The sequence below is a fragment of the Primulina eburnea genome, chromosome 2 (genome assembly GCF_022965805.1).
Source record: "Primulina eburnea isolate SZY01 chromosome 2, ASM2296580v1, whole genome shotgun sequence".
In the NCBI taxonomy this organism is placed as follows: Eukaryota; Viridiplantae; Streptophyta; class Magnoliopsida; order Lamiales; family Gesneriaceae; genus Primulina; species Primulina eburnea.
The window spans coordinates 199,531-214,794 of NC_133102.1; the positions used below are offsets into that span (position 1 = coordinate 199,531).

The 15,264-nt window shown below is 39.9% G+C and overlaps 1 protein-coding gene across 1 annotated transcript in view; it reads right to left on the minus strand.

Moving 5' to 3' along the window:
* Positions 1 to 15,264, minus strand: part of LOC140823058 (probable ADP-ribosylation factor GTPase-activating protein AGD14) — a 26,628-nt gene continuing 11,364 nt past the window's right edge. The window contains exons 11-13 of the mRNA XM_073184157.1: positions 11,941 to 12,085; positions 11,802 to 11,841; positions 1 to 369 (exon numbers count right to left, since the gene is read on the minus strand). Coding sequence (XP_073040258.1) covers positions 315 to 369; positions 11,802 to 11,841; positions 11,941 to 12,085 — 240 coding nt within the window. The 3' untranslated portion in view covers positions 1 to 314. The remainder of the gene's footprint in view (positions 370 to 11,801; positions 11,842 to 11,940; positions 12,086 to 15,264) is intronic.

Below are 15,264 nucleotides of genomic sequence, written 5' to 3' on the forward strand. Positions count from 1 at the left end.
ATATCTCGTAAATTAAGAACAAGACGCCAAACCACAGGCACACGTATTAATTATTGTTCACCGTACGAAAGTACATGATAGACTAGTTTGGATACAAATAAATATAATCCTCTTTCAGCAGCATCTCCATTTTACAGTAAAACTCCTTAGGCCAGTTCAGATGTCAGTCGAACAGGCAAAAACGAGACACAATTATATTATTTATCAACGATTACTAAAAAAATAGAGAACAAGGGAAGTTTGGCAACCTATGGGAAATAACAAATGGCCTAATGGCTAGAAAATAGATATCAACTGAAATATGAAATTGGGTGCTATGCAAAAGGATTGCCTCCGATAGATGCTACAGGGCCTTGAGCGGGGACATTCCTACAAGAATAGCAACGAAAATCATAAATGATGTTGACGTATACACTGGTAACAACATTCACTCTATAACACGAGGCAAACATTCATTTAATAGCTGCATTGCATAAGCACGCACTTAACCTTTAACAGGAAGTTCATGAGGTCAAATGGTGGAGAAACCATGCTTTCTAGCTCATTTTACATTTTTTATTCAAACAAAGTAAACTTCACTTTCAAATGGTGGAGAAACCATGCTTTCTAGCTCATTTTACATTTTTTATTCAAACAAAGTAAACTTCACTTCCTGGTCAATCAAAAAATTCTTTTATAATCTCATCAAATACCATAAGAAACATGCGACTTACCAATGAAAAAGAAACATATGAATTATTCATTGATCAAATAAAGCTGACGAAGAAAAAAAGGAAATATTGTTGAAGCTGTGCATTGAGTCGAGCATGGAGATCTCATTTCTACTAAAATCAAAAAACTCAAATACAGTTGGTTCACTAATACTATTTATAGACCTGCTATAATCGGAAAAGCGCTTAGTCTACAAACACGCTTTACTACTCAACACTCCCCCCTCAAGGTTGCAATCCAAAACAATGCAGCAACCTTGAAGGTATGAAATTGTAATGCAGTAACTTTGAAAGTATGAAAATATATGTAAAACATGTTAACAGCTGCTACCAGATTGATGGAGATTACAAATGCCAACTTTGGAGAGTAGATATAAATGTAGAGAACTTCCTAAAGCTTTAGTAAAAATATCACCAAGCTGTTCATTGCTGGAAATGTGTGCAGTAGTTATAGTTCCATCCTAAACCCGCTCACGCACTAAATGACAGTCAATTTCGATGTGTTTCCTGCGTTCATGATACATGGGATTGGCTGCAATCTGTATAGCAGCGGTGTTATCACAGAAGAGGGTTGTTGGAGCTGACAACTTAAGACCCATGTCGCCCAATACACCAGTAATCCATACGATTTCACAGGTTGTAGATGCTATCGCACGATACTCGGCTTCGGCTGAGGACCTTGAGACAGTGTTTTGTTTCTTGGTTTTCCAAGACAATAAAGAGTCTCCTAATTTAACGCAATATCCTGTAAGAGAACGACGAGTCATTGGACATGAAGCCCAATCCGAATCACAATAAGCAGATAGGGAAGGAAATGCGTTAACAGACAACATGACCCCCAAACCAGGTGATCCCTTGAGATACCGAACTACACGAATGGCCGCATCCAAATGCGACTGCTTTGGTAAATGCATGAACTGGGTCAGGTGTTGAACCGCATAACATATGTCAGGCCGTGTAATCGTCAAATACAACAAACGACCAACTAAACGTTTATAAACACTCGCATCCTCCAACAAAGCATCTTTAACATCATCTTGACCTGATTTCTTCATGATGACATCCAGTTCATGTGTTGTGAATTTCTTTTTCTGTTTCATTGGTGTGTCAAATGGACGTGCTCCCGCTACGCCAGTTTCTGCAATTAATTCAAGTGCATATTTGCGCTGACTTAAGTAAATCTAGGGGTGTCAAAAATGAACCCGACACGCTAACCCGACACGGGACGACACGAAAAATATCGGGTTTGGGTTGGGGGTTTTCGGGTTCGGGTCGAAACGGGTCGACCCGAATGCAAACCCGAAAAAAAAAAATTTCTCGGGTGGGTTCGGGTTGCCCCGGGTTGACCTGAAAAAAATATCAGGTCGCCCAATGACCCGACCCACCCGACCCACCCAACCCATCATGTTTTTTTTAAAAAAAAATTTACAATTTATATAACTATTTTCTAGACCCAGAGTATAATAGCGACGGATTTTGATTACAACCGTCGCTAATAGCGACGGGTATTAACAAAACCGTCGCCGATCTAGATCGGCGACGTTTTTGTTAATACCTGTCGCTACTTAGCGACAGTTTGTATAAAATGTCGCTAATTTTGCGACGGTTTCAACAAAAACTGTCGCAAATATTTTTTTTTAAATGTTATAATTATTTAACTCTGAAATACAAATATATTGTGCTGTATAATCCAAAAAAATTAACAAAATTTGAGAAATGTAATCATATTATTAATCTGTAAATAATAATACAAGTGTTTCATACAAAATGAATCAGCCATGTAACGCTCCATCTCCTCCTGTGATGTTGATTTAAAATGAATCAAATTGAATTTTTTTAATGTAGCGTTGATGAAAATAACGAAATTTAATAAACTTGCGTGGAGCAGGCGGGATCGCGTGTCAACGAAAGATCCATCTACATGTTGATGTGTCTGAACGTATAGCTCCCATGATTTTGAAATGCATCGTTCGCATCAATTTGATTATGCTCAGTATTTGGCTCAACATCAGTGACATAAGCTCGCCTACGTAGAGTACTCACATGCATCCAATCTGATTCTGCTCTCTTTGTTGTTGGATAAGTCAAATACACAACTTGCGAGACTTGCGTAGGAAATACAAATGGTTCGTAGTATTCAAGACTCTTTTTTCGATTGACATCAACAATTTTGTACTTTTTATTAGGAACCGCAAATTGTTTGTAATTTCGTCTAAATATGGTTTGTTCTGACATTTTTTTTGATTGTAAGGATAACGGATATATCAATTTAATAAACACTCAGGATGACTAAGTGCAAATGTTAAAAACGACTCTAAACGCGACAATTTATAGACAGTTTGCTAAAACCCCGAACCCTAAACCCTAAACCCTAAACTATTAGCGACTGTTTGCTAAAACCGTCGCTAATACCCTAAACCCTAAACTATTAGCGACGGTTTACTAAAACCGTCGCTCATATAAATCGGTGACGGTTTACTAAAACCGTCGCTCATATAAATCGGCGACGGTTTCAATTGCGACGGTTTAAATAAAAACCGTCGCTATATAGGCAGCTAAACGATTATATTTTTTTCTATATTTATTATTATTTTTTATTTTTTCGATTTTTTTTCATTAATTTTTTTTAAAAAAATAAAAAAAAAATCGGGTTAGACGGGTTAGACGGGTTGAGTTGGGTTAGACGGGTTCGTGTTCGGGTTGGGGGTTTTTGGGTTGCTTCGGGTTCGGGTTGGGTTCGGGTTGAAAAAAAAAAAAAAATTCGCGGGTTGACCCGCAACCCGACCCAACCCACCCGATTGACACCCCTAAGTAAATCCCTCTTTTAGATCTTGCCACCTCAATTCCTAGAAAATATCTTAAACTTCCAAGGTCTTTAATCTGCAACTTAGAGTGCAAGAAACTCTGAAGAGACTGAATGCCTTGCATACTACTCCCAGTTACAACAATATCATCCACATAAACAACAAGGAGAGTTACAGAGTCTTGTTCATGCTTAACGAATAATGAGTAGTCATATTGGGATTGGCGAAAACCTGCTTCAAGCATAATAGCAGCAAACTTATTGTTCCATTGCCGGGAAGCTTGACGTAAACCGTACAAGGATTTCCTTAATTTGCAGACTTTACGTTCCCCTTGGAGCTTATAACCTTCAGGGAGACTCATGTATATATCCTCATTTAAATCTCCTTGCAAAAAAGCATTAGTCACATCCATTTGCAACAAGGGCCAGCGATTGATCGCTACAACTTTCAATAAACATCTGATGGTCACAATTTTGGCCGTTGGCGAAAATGTGTCATGAAAATCGATCCCTGGCTGCTGTGTATAACCCTTAGCCACAAGTCTGGCTTTAAAACGATCCACTGTCCCATCAGATTTTAGCTTAATTTTGTAAACCCATCGACATCCAATGGGCTTGACAGTTGGTGGCAATTCACCACATCCCAAGTATGATTATTCTCCAATGCTGCTAACTCTAAGTTCATAGCATCTTGCCACTTAGGATCTGTGATAGCTTCATGGTATGAATTGGGTTCTGTAATGGAGGACATAGCAGCAAGATAGTCTTGATAGGAAGAGGAAAAATTCGAATATGTAAGATACTTAGAGATAGGGTATGGGCAAATGGCTGAATTGGTTTTGGAAGAACAAGAAAAATCTTTTAACCAAATAGGAGGAACAATGTTTCTAGAAGACCTTCTCAATGGTGGATTGGCTAAGACTTCAGAATGAATGTCTGGTAAAGCTTCAGGGTCAATGTTAGGATTTGTCCCAGTAGCTTCAACATCAATAAATGGACAAGAATTTTTCACAAAGGGAATGGTCTTATCAGAAACTTGACCTGATTCATCAACAAAGGGAAATATGTGTTCATAGAAGATGACATCTTTAGAGACAAACACGCGCTTAGAACGTAAGTCCAAAACCTTATAACCTTTTTGGACTGTGGAATATCCCAAGAATACACAACGAGTAGCTCTAGGAGAAAATTTGTGTCCAATTGGCAAAATGGAAGTGTAACATAAACAACCAAATGTTCGAAGATGATCTAACCCAGGAACTTTATGAAAAAGCACCTCAAAAGGAGTCTTATTTCCTAAAATAGGTGTAGGAGTTCTATTAATCAAATACACTGCCGTTAACACACAATCTCCCCAATATTTTAACGGGACAGAAGATTGAAATCTTAATGATCTGGCCACATTAAGTATATGTCTATGCTTTCTTTCAACCAAGCCATTTTGTTGGGGAGTGTAAGGACATGAACTTTGATGGATTATACCAAGTGAATGAAAGAGATCATTGCAATCAGAATTAAAAAAATCTGTTGCATTGTCTGTTCGAATGATTCTAACCTTGGTTGAGAATTGAGTGTTAATCATGGCAAGAAAGATTCGAATCATACCAAGTGTATCTACTTTGGAATGCATGAGGAACACCCATGTACCCCGAGAAAACTCATCTACAATGGTTAAAAAATATCTTTCTCCATTATATGTGGGGGTATTGAATGGACCTCATATATCCATATGGACTAAATCAAACACCCGAGAGGTCTTTGTGGAACTTACAGAGGGCAAAGGTAACCTTGGTTGCTTTGATATAGGGCAAACAAAGCAATGTGGCAAAGAATCAACACTAGACACAAAAGGAAGTAATTTCATTCTCGAAAAAGACATATGACCCAAACGTTTATGCCAATCATGAAGACTAATAGAGGAATGAAAAACTAAAGGTTTGTCTACTGTCAAAGTATTACATCTGGTTTCAAAAGAAGAAAAATTTGGTTGCAATGTCGAAGTCTTCTTTGGAGCAAAATGATAAAGACCACCCTCTTGTCTACCAATCCCCATTATCTTCCCAGTCTTGAGGTCCTGAAATAGACAGAAAAGCGGATAAAAGGTGACAAAGCAGTGATGATTCTTGGTGAGTTTGGAAATGGATAAAAGATTGAACCGAAAATTTGGAATATATAGCACATTTTCGAGTGTAATATCACTTGTTAGAGGCATTGTTCCTATCTTGCTAACAAATGTTTGACTACCATTTGGCAATCTCACAGATCTAGTGGAATTTGCTATGGACCTCGAATTTGCAAGCAAGGAGAAATTACCAACCATATGTTCATTTGCCCCAGTATCTACAATCCATGCATTCGAAGTACAAAGTGAATTACTACCTGCCATATTCACCATTGGGGCTGTGTTGGACTGAAGAGTTGAATTTCCAAGTAGTTTCAGAATCTCTGCATATTGTTCAGCCGTGAAGACTTGAGACTGAGACCCACTCAGTGTAGTGGTCTGTGGTATTTCAACAGATCCATGATCAACTAGATTGGCTTCCCGCTGAACCTTCTTGTTATTCTGAAATTCCTTGCTATACTTCTTATTGTAACCTTTTCCTGGTAAAGGTTTATGCATCTTATGTCCCAGCGGGTAACCATGAAGCCGAAAACAATAGTTAATAGTATGTCCAATCATATGACAATGATCACATTTCATCTCTCTCTTGTAATCTGTATTCTTATCCTGATTTTGCATAGAGTAAAACACTGAGGTTGGAGCCTCAACTGGAGTGAGAGACCTATGCGATTCTTCTTGAGAAAGCAGAGAGAATGCCTGACCAACAGTAGGCAAAAGATTCATCATAAGAATTTGACTCCTAACATTCACATAGCTCTCATTCAACCCCATCAGAAATTGAAACATACGCTATTGTTGATCATGCTCCACATATCTTCTGGCCGTGGCACACTCACATGAAGGTAACGTTACTAACGAGGAATACTCATCCCATAATTGCTTCAGTTTGCAATAATAACTCGAAATCGTGTTGTTGCCCTGAACCAACCGACCGATATCACGATGAAGAGAAAAAATTCTAGAACCGTTTACCTTGTCAAATTGATCCTTTAGATCAGACCATACACTGGAAGCATCTGTAGAATATACGATTCCTCCAAAAATCTCCTTCGATACAGAGTTCATAATCCACGATAAAACAAGAGCATTGCATCGCTCCCACTGTTGGAGCATGAGATGTCCAGCAGCTGGGCGCCTACATGTACCATCAAGGAACGCAATTTTGTTCTTCGCACGCAGTGCGATGAGCATCGCTCTACTCCAAATCGCATAGTTATCAACTCCAGTCAATTGCTCAGTAATTAAATTCAAACCTGGAGTGTCCGAAGCATGTATCATCATCGGATCATTGAAATTGTTTGCATTCGCCATATTTGCGGAGAGGAGAGAAATCGAATGAGAACTTCAAAGCATAGCTAGAAAAAAAATTGCGAGTTATGGTAGACACCAAACACACGAAGCCTGCGAGAATCCCTAGATCAGATTTGCTGGCTCTGATACCATGTTGAAGCTGTGCATTGAGTCGAGCATGGAGATCTCATTTCTACTAAAATCAAAAAACTCAAATACAGTTGGTTCAATAATACTATTTATAGACCTGCTATAATTGGAAAAGCGCTTAGTCTACAAACACGCTTTACTACTCAACAAATATAAAAGAAAACCCAGCCATATTTATTCTGAGTTAAGTGCAGAAACAATAGCTGACGGGTTGTAGTGACCCGTTCCAGAATCACCTACTAGGCAAGAACTAAGCATGCAATTAACCTAATTAACAATAATCAGAGATAACAGCGGAAATAGTCAACAAAAATAATGGTTATACAACCCAATCGAAGTCTAGAATAACTCAAAATAAAAATACCCAATACAACCATATCGAATCAAAACAATACCGATACACTAAACCAACCAGCTACTCAACGTCCTCCTCCTGCTCCTCCTGAGCTGTCCAACCTGAGGCCTGCCCCGTGGGAAATGGGGTGTCCAAGAATAAACAAAACCGAGGACGTGAGCGATAAGAACGCCCAGTACAAAAGTATGAGTATACAGACCTATATGAAATGCACATGCTATGATCATGATACCGGGGTAGTCAAGAAACAGGAGTCACAAAAGGATCTCAACAATGCTCAGTCTAGAGGCGCCAAGTGGATAGTGCCGCGCGGTACACCTCTGGGTCACTGCATCCACTACAAGACAGACGTGGACCTAAAATGTCCCGGACCACCGAAGCCCTCCCGACCCGTCGGCCACTGTGTACTCTCGGTGTCCATGCGTCCACAAGACAGGGCTGAGCGGCCCCAAGATATAGCTTATCTCGAAAGAGATACAGCTCAACAGTAAAGGCTATCTCGAAGAAGATACGGCTCAACATGAAATGCAACGTGCAGTAATAAACGTGACATAATAGCATGCATCATATGACATATATCAATGCACCACATAATCATGCAACACATATAAGAATGTATACTCAACCAGGATATCTCGGATAGTACTTTCGTACCTCTATCACAGCAAGCCTAGCCTTACGCAACACCGCTAATCAGGTCTAGAACAAGCCTACGCATCAAAAGCATATTCAATCAATACTACCATGCTCGACTAGCAAAACCAGTACTCCCTAGTACTACCAAAGGTTTAGGGTTTACCTTCGTCCGTCGACAGCCCTTTGATGTCGATTGCCTCGTAACTCAGGCGCCGCTACGCTACTACTCCTGGCAGCTCTTGGCTATCGCTCGACCAACAACTAACCCTAGAAACCTTCCAAACTCTCCAAAATGAGAGAAAACTCAAGAAATTGGCAAGTCAAAAATGAGAAATCCGAGCACTATTTATAGGCCATGTTCGGATCCTCCGAACAACACTTCGGAACGTCCGAACGCTACGTGTCCATTGGCTCTTGACAGCTCATGATCGGATCCTCCGATTATACACTTCGGACCGTCCGAACATGCATGGAAAAATGACGTGTCGATCAACACTTGACACCTATGATCGGATTCACCGAACTACACTTCGGATCGTCCGAACTCTTCGGTGCTTCCGAACCCTCTTCGGTCCGTCCGATCATGACTCGGTCAAAATTACACCTTAAACCTTCTTAATCACCATTACTCCGTTAATTACCCAATTTGGAATTCGGGCTACTACATTCTTCCCCCCTTAAAAAGATTTCGTCCTCGAAATCTAGGCAAGAGAATGAAACACCATTGTAATACACTGCAAATATTCTTCATTACAACTGTATAACAATTACATCCCAGGCTGATCCTGGTTCAGCGCAAAAACCTGACCTTGGGCACAAGGTCGAAGATTCGAACTACCCACTGCCTGACCCTGTCTCCTCTGCTGAATAGTCGTCTGGGATCCAGAACCAGATCCTGCTCCACCTCGCAGCTGAGGACAATTCTTCTTGAGATGACCCATCTCTCCGCACTGAAAACAAGCTCCTGCTGCTAATCGGCATTGCTCCGATGGATGGTTCTTCCCACAATGCGCACAAGAATCCTTCTTCTCACCAAAGCGAACAACACCGCTAGACCTTGATCCAGATCCAGAGGAAGAAGAACCAGATTTCTTGAAAGACTGAGGTCGAGGGCTCAAAACACTCGGAGGTCTAGAAGAAAGAATAGCCCTACCACGCTGGAGACTGATCTCTGCTTGACGACACCGGTTCACTAACCCATCATAAGAAGTAGGATTATCACAGACAGTGACTCGATCAAAGATCTCCTGGTTAAGGCCCTGGAGGAAATGATCATACTTGGCTTCAGAACTGCCACTGATATGAGGCGCAAAGGGTAACAACTCGAAGAATTTCTGCTGATACTCATCAACAGACATACTCCCCTGCTTAAGGTTCAGGAGCTCAATCGTCTTGGCCTGGCGAAGGGCTGGAGGAAAGTACAGCTGCATGAACGCTGCACGGAAATCGGCCCAAGTCGCTCTACCCTGGGACTGGACTATCGGCGCAGAAGTCGATCGCCACCACTTGCGAGCACGGCCCTCGAGAAGAAAACTAAGGGTCTCCATCTTCTGCTCATCGGTGCACTGGAATGCACGGAAACAACTCTCCATGCGCTCTAACCAATCCTCCGCATCATCGGGAGTCTCACCGCCAACTAAAGGCTTAGGCCCCATCTGAATGAAACGATGCAAATCAAAACGCCTAGGACCATCCCGACGATGACGATGTTCACGGTTACGATGACGCCTACTATCGTCCTGATCACCCCATCGACCTACACTCTCCTGACTACTCCCGTCACCAAAGTGGTCAGCCATCGCTACAACATAGAATGGGGAAACTAGTAAATTGGTCAACGGAAATCCCAAAACAGAAATCTATATCCCAAAATCGTATGCATGCTCTGATACCATAAATGTAGTGACCCGTTCCAGAATCACCTACTAGGCAAGAACTAAGCATGCAATTAACCTAATTAACAATAATCAGAGATAACAGCGGAAATAGTCAACAAAAATAATGGTTATACAACCCAATCGAAGTCTAGAATAACTCAAAATAAAAATACCCAATACAACCATATCGAATCAAAACAATACCAATACACTAAACCAACCAGCTACTCAACGTCCTCCTCCTGCTCCTCCTGAGCTGTCCAACCTGAGGCCTGCCCCGTGGGAAATGGGGTGTCCAAGAATAAACAAAACCGAGGACGTGAGCGATAAGAACGCCCAGTACAAAAGTATGAGTATACAGACCTATATGAAATGCACATGCTATGATCATGATACCGGGGTAGTCAAGAAACAGGAGTCACAAAAGGATCTCAACAATGCTCAGTCTAGAGGCGCCAAGTGGATAGTGCCGCGCGGTACACCTCTGGGTCACTGCATCCACTACAAGACAGACGTGGACCTAAAATGTCCCGGACCACCGAAGCCCTCCCGACCCGTCGGCCACTGTGTACTCTCGGTGTCCATGCGTCCACAAGACAGGGCTGAGCGGCCCCAAGATATAGCTTATCTCGAAAGAGATACAGCTCAACAGTAAAGGCTATCTCGAAGAAGATACGGCTCAACATGAAATGCAACGTGCAGTAATAAACGTGACATAATAGCATGCATCATATGACATATATCAATGCACCACATAATCATGCAACACATATAAGAATGTATACTCAACCAGGATATCTCGGATAGTACTTTCGTACCTCTATCACAGCAAGCCTAGCCTTACGCAACACCGCTAATCAGGTCTAGAACAAGCCTACGCATCAAAAGCATACTCAATCAATACTACCATGCTCGACTAGCAAAACCAGTACTCCCTAGTACTACCAAAGGTTTAGGGTTTACCTTCGTCCGTCGACAGCCCTTTGATGTCGATTGCCTCGTAACTCAGGCGCCGCTACGCTACTACTCCTGGCAGCTCTTGGCTATCGCTCGACCAACAACTAACCCTAGAAACCTTCCAAACTCTCCAAAATGAGAGAAAACTCAAGAAATTGGCAAGTCAAAAATGAGAAATCCGAGCACTATTTATAGGCCATGTTCGGATCCTCCGAACAACACTTCGGAACGTCCGAACGCTACGTGTCCATTGGCTCTTGACAGCTCATGATCGGATCCTCCGATTATACACTTCGGACCGTCCGAACATGCATGGAAAAATGACGTGTCGATCAACACTTGACACCTATGATCGGATTCACCGAACTACACTTCGGATCGTCCGAACTCTTCGGTGCTTCCGAACCCTCTTCGGTCCGTCCGATCATGACTCGGTCAAAATTACACCTTAAACCTTCTTAATCACCATTACTCCGTTAATTACCCAATTTGGAATTCGGGCTACTACACGGGTGACATGGGTTCATATGTATGCACGCAAATGCACGGCAAGAATCTTTTGCATAACTTCACAACATTTTCGGATCCAATCACTCAACACAATCTTGTTTTCTTCCTAAATAATAACTAGTACACCTGACGCTGGTAGGTACAAGTGGCAAGAGGCTTGGTTCTCCTTAAACAAGATATCAGATTCCCATTCTGAATAGAAAAAAAATTCGCAGACAAAGATTTAAAATAAAATTGCATCTATTGACACACTATTTTGAATCCTGGTAAAATTCGTATACAAACTCAATTGTAGCAGAAAGCACTGAACCAACCACAAACAGAATATAAAACTGAAAATTATGCCGAATAGAAATTAGTCATAAAAAAAGTAAAAGGAAATACGACTTATGGAGTGCTTGGTGTTTGACCTGCCATAAATCCCAAAGAGCCTGCAAGAAGTGGAAAAAAAAACATAGTTAGGTGAGATGGATACTGGGGCAATAATGAATTTTCCTCAAATAGATGACAGTCAAAAAGAAATGTATTACCACTTGGAGAATCAAATGTAACTCCACCAGGGACAAAGGATGCACCTGAATTTTGGGGAAGCCAAGACGAACTCACACCACCAACATAGGAGGTTGGCATCGGGTCATTTGACAATGCAGCCTGCAAACAGCCCATTCCCCAAAACTGCAACCAAGTATACATTATAATAAAATATATTATGCATTGAGAGACGAGGCGAAATGAGAAGAAAAGAAACGTTGCATTTCTCTGAGTCCGTGACAATTTTACTAAAATTTTTTATTATTATTTTATTATGACGATACATAAACAATTGTGCAAATAACAAACTGATCGAAAACACAACTGAATCCGCGAGACTGAATGTCACGCCCCGAGATCGGGGTTAGTCGACACCGGCGTTGTTCCACAATCACATAATCGTCCAACAACAAGCCTCGTAGTTCAGTATAAACCAAAACCAGTCTATTGCATAAATAACTCAAAATAATCTTGCCTTACAGTGATAACTTCCCAAACGAAATAAAATATGCGGAAGCGGTGTACAACTTGAATCGAAACTTAGGAAGAAGATAAGTGAGAAATCTTCATATCTCGAAACTTCATCTCCAACTCCAAAACATGTCTTATTCATCCTCGTCTACTTGATCTTCATTCTTATCTGGGGAGAAATGTAAGGGGTGAGTGTTTTGGGAAATACTCAGCAAGTGGGGGCCGATCGATTACCACAAATACATATAAATATGATTTAAATCCCATATTGCAACTGATTTTTCAAAACGTAGTATCTCATATCAGATCAGAATCGGAATTGAAATGTGAAACAGAGATTATCAGACAATTCAGAACAGAGCGAATCAGAACAAACGAAAACACTGTTATTCATCTCGTTTTCCATGGTCAAATTGTCCCCAATATGTTAGTCCTCTAAGGGGTGAGGCCAAAACACAGTTTTATACCCACTGATGGGGGCCGGAACACAGTTTTATACCCACTGATGGGGGCCGAAACACAGTTTTATACCCACTGATGGGGGCCATATAAATTTACAATCGTCGTTCCATATCCAACTCGAATCATAACAGTGCACCACAGAATCAGATGTATCAAACAACACTTATCGGAATTTTTGAATGAACTCAGCAGAATCAAAGAACATCGGAAATAGAATAACATATCGTACATCGATCGAGATTTTATAAAATATATAATAGCATTTTCCGAAAATGATTTGACACACATAGACGCATGTCATGAAATACTTATACAAAGTTTAAGTTACAAAGAAATACATAGCAAAAGCCCACTTACCTGATTTCATTGGATTAAGGCGCTAGAAGGACATGCTAAAAGAACTTCGTTCGAACAAGGTTGCGGTAGAGCTTCGACTAGGTTGCTCCAAATGTTAAATTTCGAATTCTTGAAGTTACGAGGAGGGAGTTTCCTTCTTATATAGGCTTGAATAATCAACTATAAAGGTAAGCTCGTATCACTCCAAGAATGTCGTTGATTGCTTAATCAACGTGATGATTGCACTTTTCTCTCTCGAATGAACGTGCCCTCTTCTTGATTCAAGATACACACCCGAGATTCATGAGTGATTTTGGTTTTCTTTAAGTGCAAATGGAGAGTGATTTTGGCTGCATGAATCTCTTCCAAGATTGGTGCACTTCCATATAGTGATAAATGGTCATAATGAAGGGACAATGATTATTCAAATTTTCATGATTATGATTGTATGGGACTAAAAAAAGTTGTGCCAAAAATGAGTTGAAATTTCCTATGACTTGTATAGATTTTCTCATTGTAAGATTTCGGGTCTTCACATCCCTCCCTCCTTATTAGAAGTTTCATCCTCGGAACTTAAGTTAACTCGATGTAGATATGAAATGATTGGTAAATTCGAAATTTAAATCCATGTTGAATAATCTATGGTTCGAGTTCAATTGATTCGAGGAAAAATTTAAACTTGAATTCTATAATACGAATACGATAGGTTTCAAAACACAAGTCGTGAGATGTAAAAAGAAAGAATATAGACAAGAATGTCCTTATTCCAAAATACTTATGAGAGCCTAATCTAATCAGTAACGTTTCCGTCTCCTAACTCCCGTTAGCGTCTTCTCCTTGTGTATTTAGTGGTTGTTGCATATGCTCGAGTGCAATTTGCTGGTTGGCGATTTTTACACTCAAGTTTTGGTTGTTGAGCTCAAGTTGTTGCACATAGTTTTCCACTTCATGACGATAGACATTGAACTCCTGTTCAAGTTGGTCACAAAACCATTTCTTAGCGTGATAGTGGTTGCACCAAGCTTCGGAGGTGGCAAACATTTGTTGACCATACTTTTGCGACTCTTGCAACTCTTCTTTGTAATCTTTGAGTTGTTTTTCCGCAAATTTCTTGTCGAAAGTGAGTTGTCCCACTTCTACTTGAAGGCGATCCCTAGCTTTCTTCAACTCCTCTTTGTCATGAAGTAAACTCGTAGTGGTACCCCTAAGTTGCTCGATTTCTAGCTCGAGTTCCCTAACGGTCTTGGCTTGCGTCGTCATTTGCGGACACGAAATTGAGAAGTTTTTGTTTTGTTCAAGAATTGCTTTGAATTGTACCACGAGAATATATGAGAGGATTGTGAATTTTGTGTGTGTGTGTGACTCTCTTCATTTATAAACTACTTTCGGTTAGATGAATGGTAACAAAAATTTTGGTCATTAATTCATTTTAATTGGTACTTAATTGTGTGCCAAATTTTGGGTTAATGGGTGTTTCTAAATTTAAACAAACAAGAAGCCTTAAATCACAAGTTAATTGTAGGACCCGATTTTTGAAAATTAGACTACGGTGGATTCATCATTTTTTTTTATTATTATTAATTTTATCAAGCAAGAATTTAATAATGTTTAGGACCCTTTTTTTTTTAAACATTAAAATCAAATTTGGAATGATTTTCAAATCAAGAACATAGATTTATATGTGTATATATATTTGCTTAAAATCCTAGATATAATTTATTAACTCTATTAAAAATTTAGTCATGTGTATCACCTTCTCACTTAAATGTCAATCTAACTTAAACCCGAAAATCATGACTTAAAACTTTCTATCGATGATTTAATACAGATACTAGTCCCAAAATTAATCTAACTTAAATCCGAAAATAAAAATCTCAAATTTTCTATTGATCAATTAATATAAAGACTACTCCAAAAAATCGATTTCATATAAATCTCAAAAATCATATCTTAATTAAATTTTTTTTTTGAAACATGCCTATGCATATGGATAACAAATTTTCGGTGAAGAATCGATAGAATATTCAAAAGAAAAGTCAGAATATTTTCATATG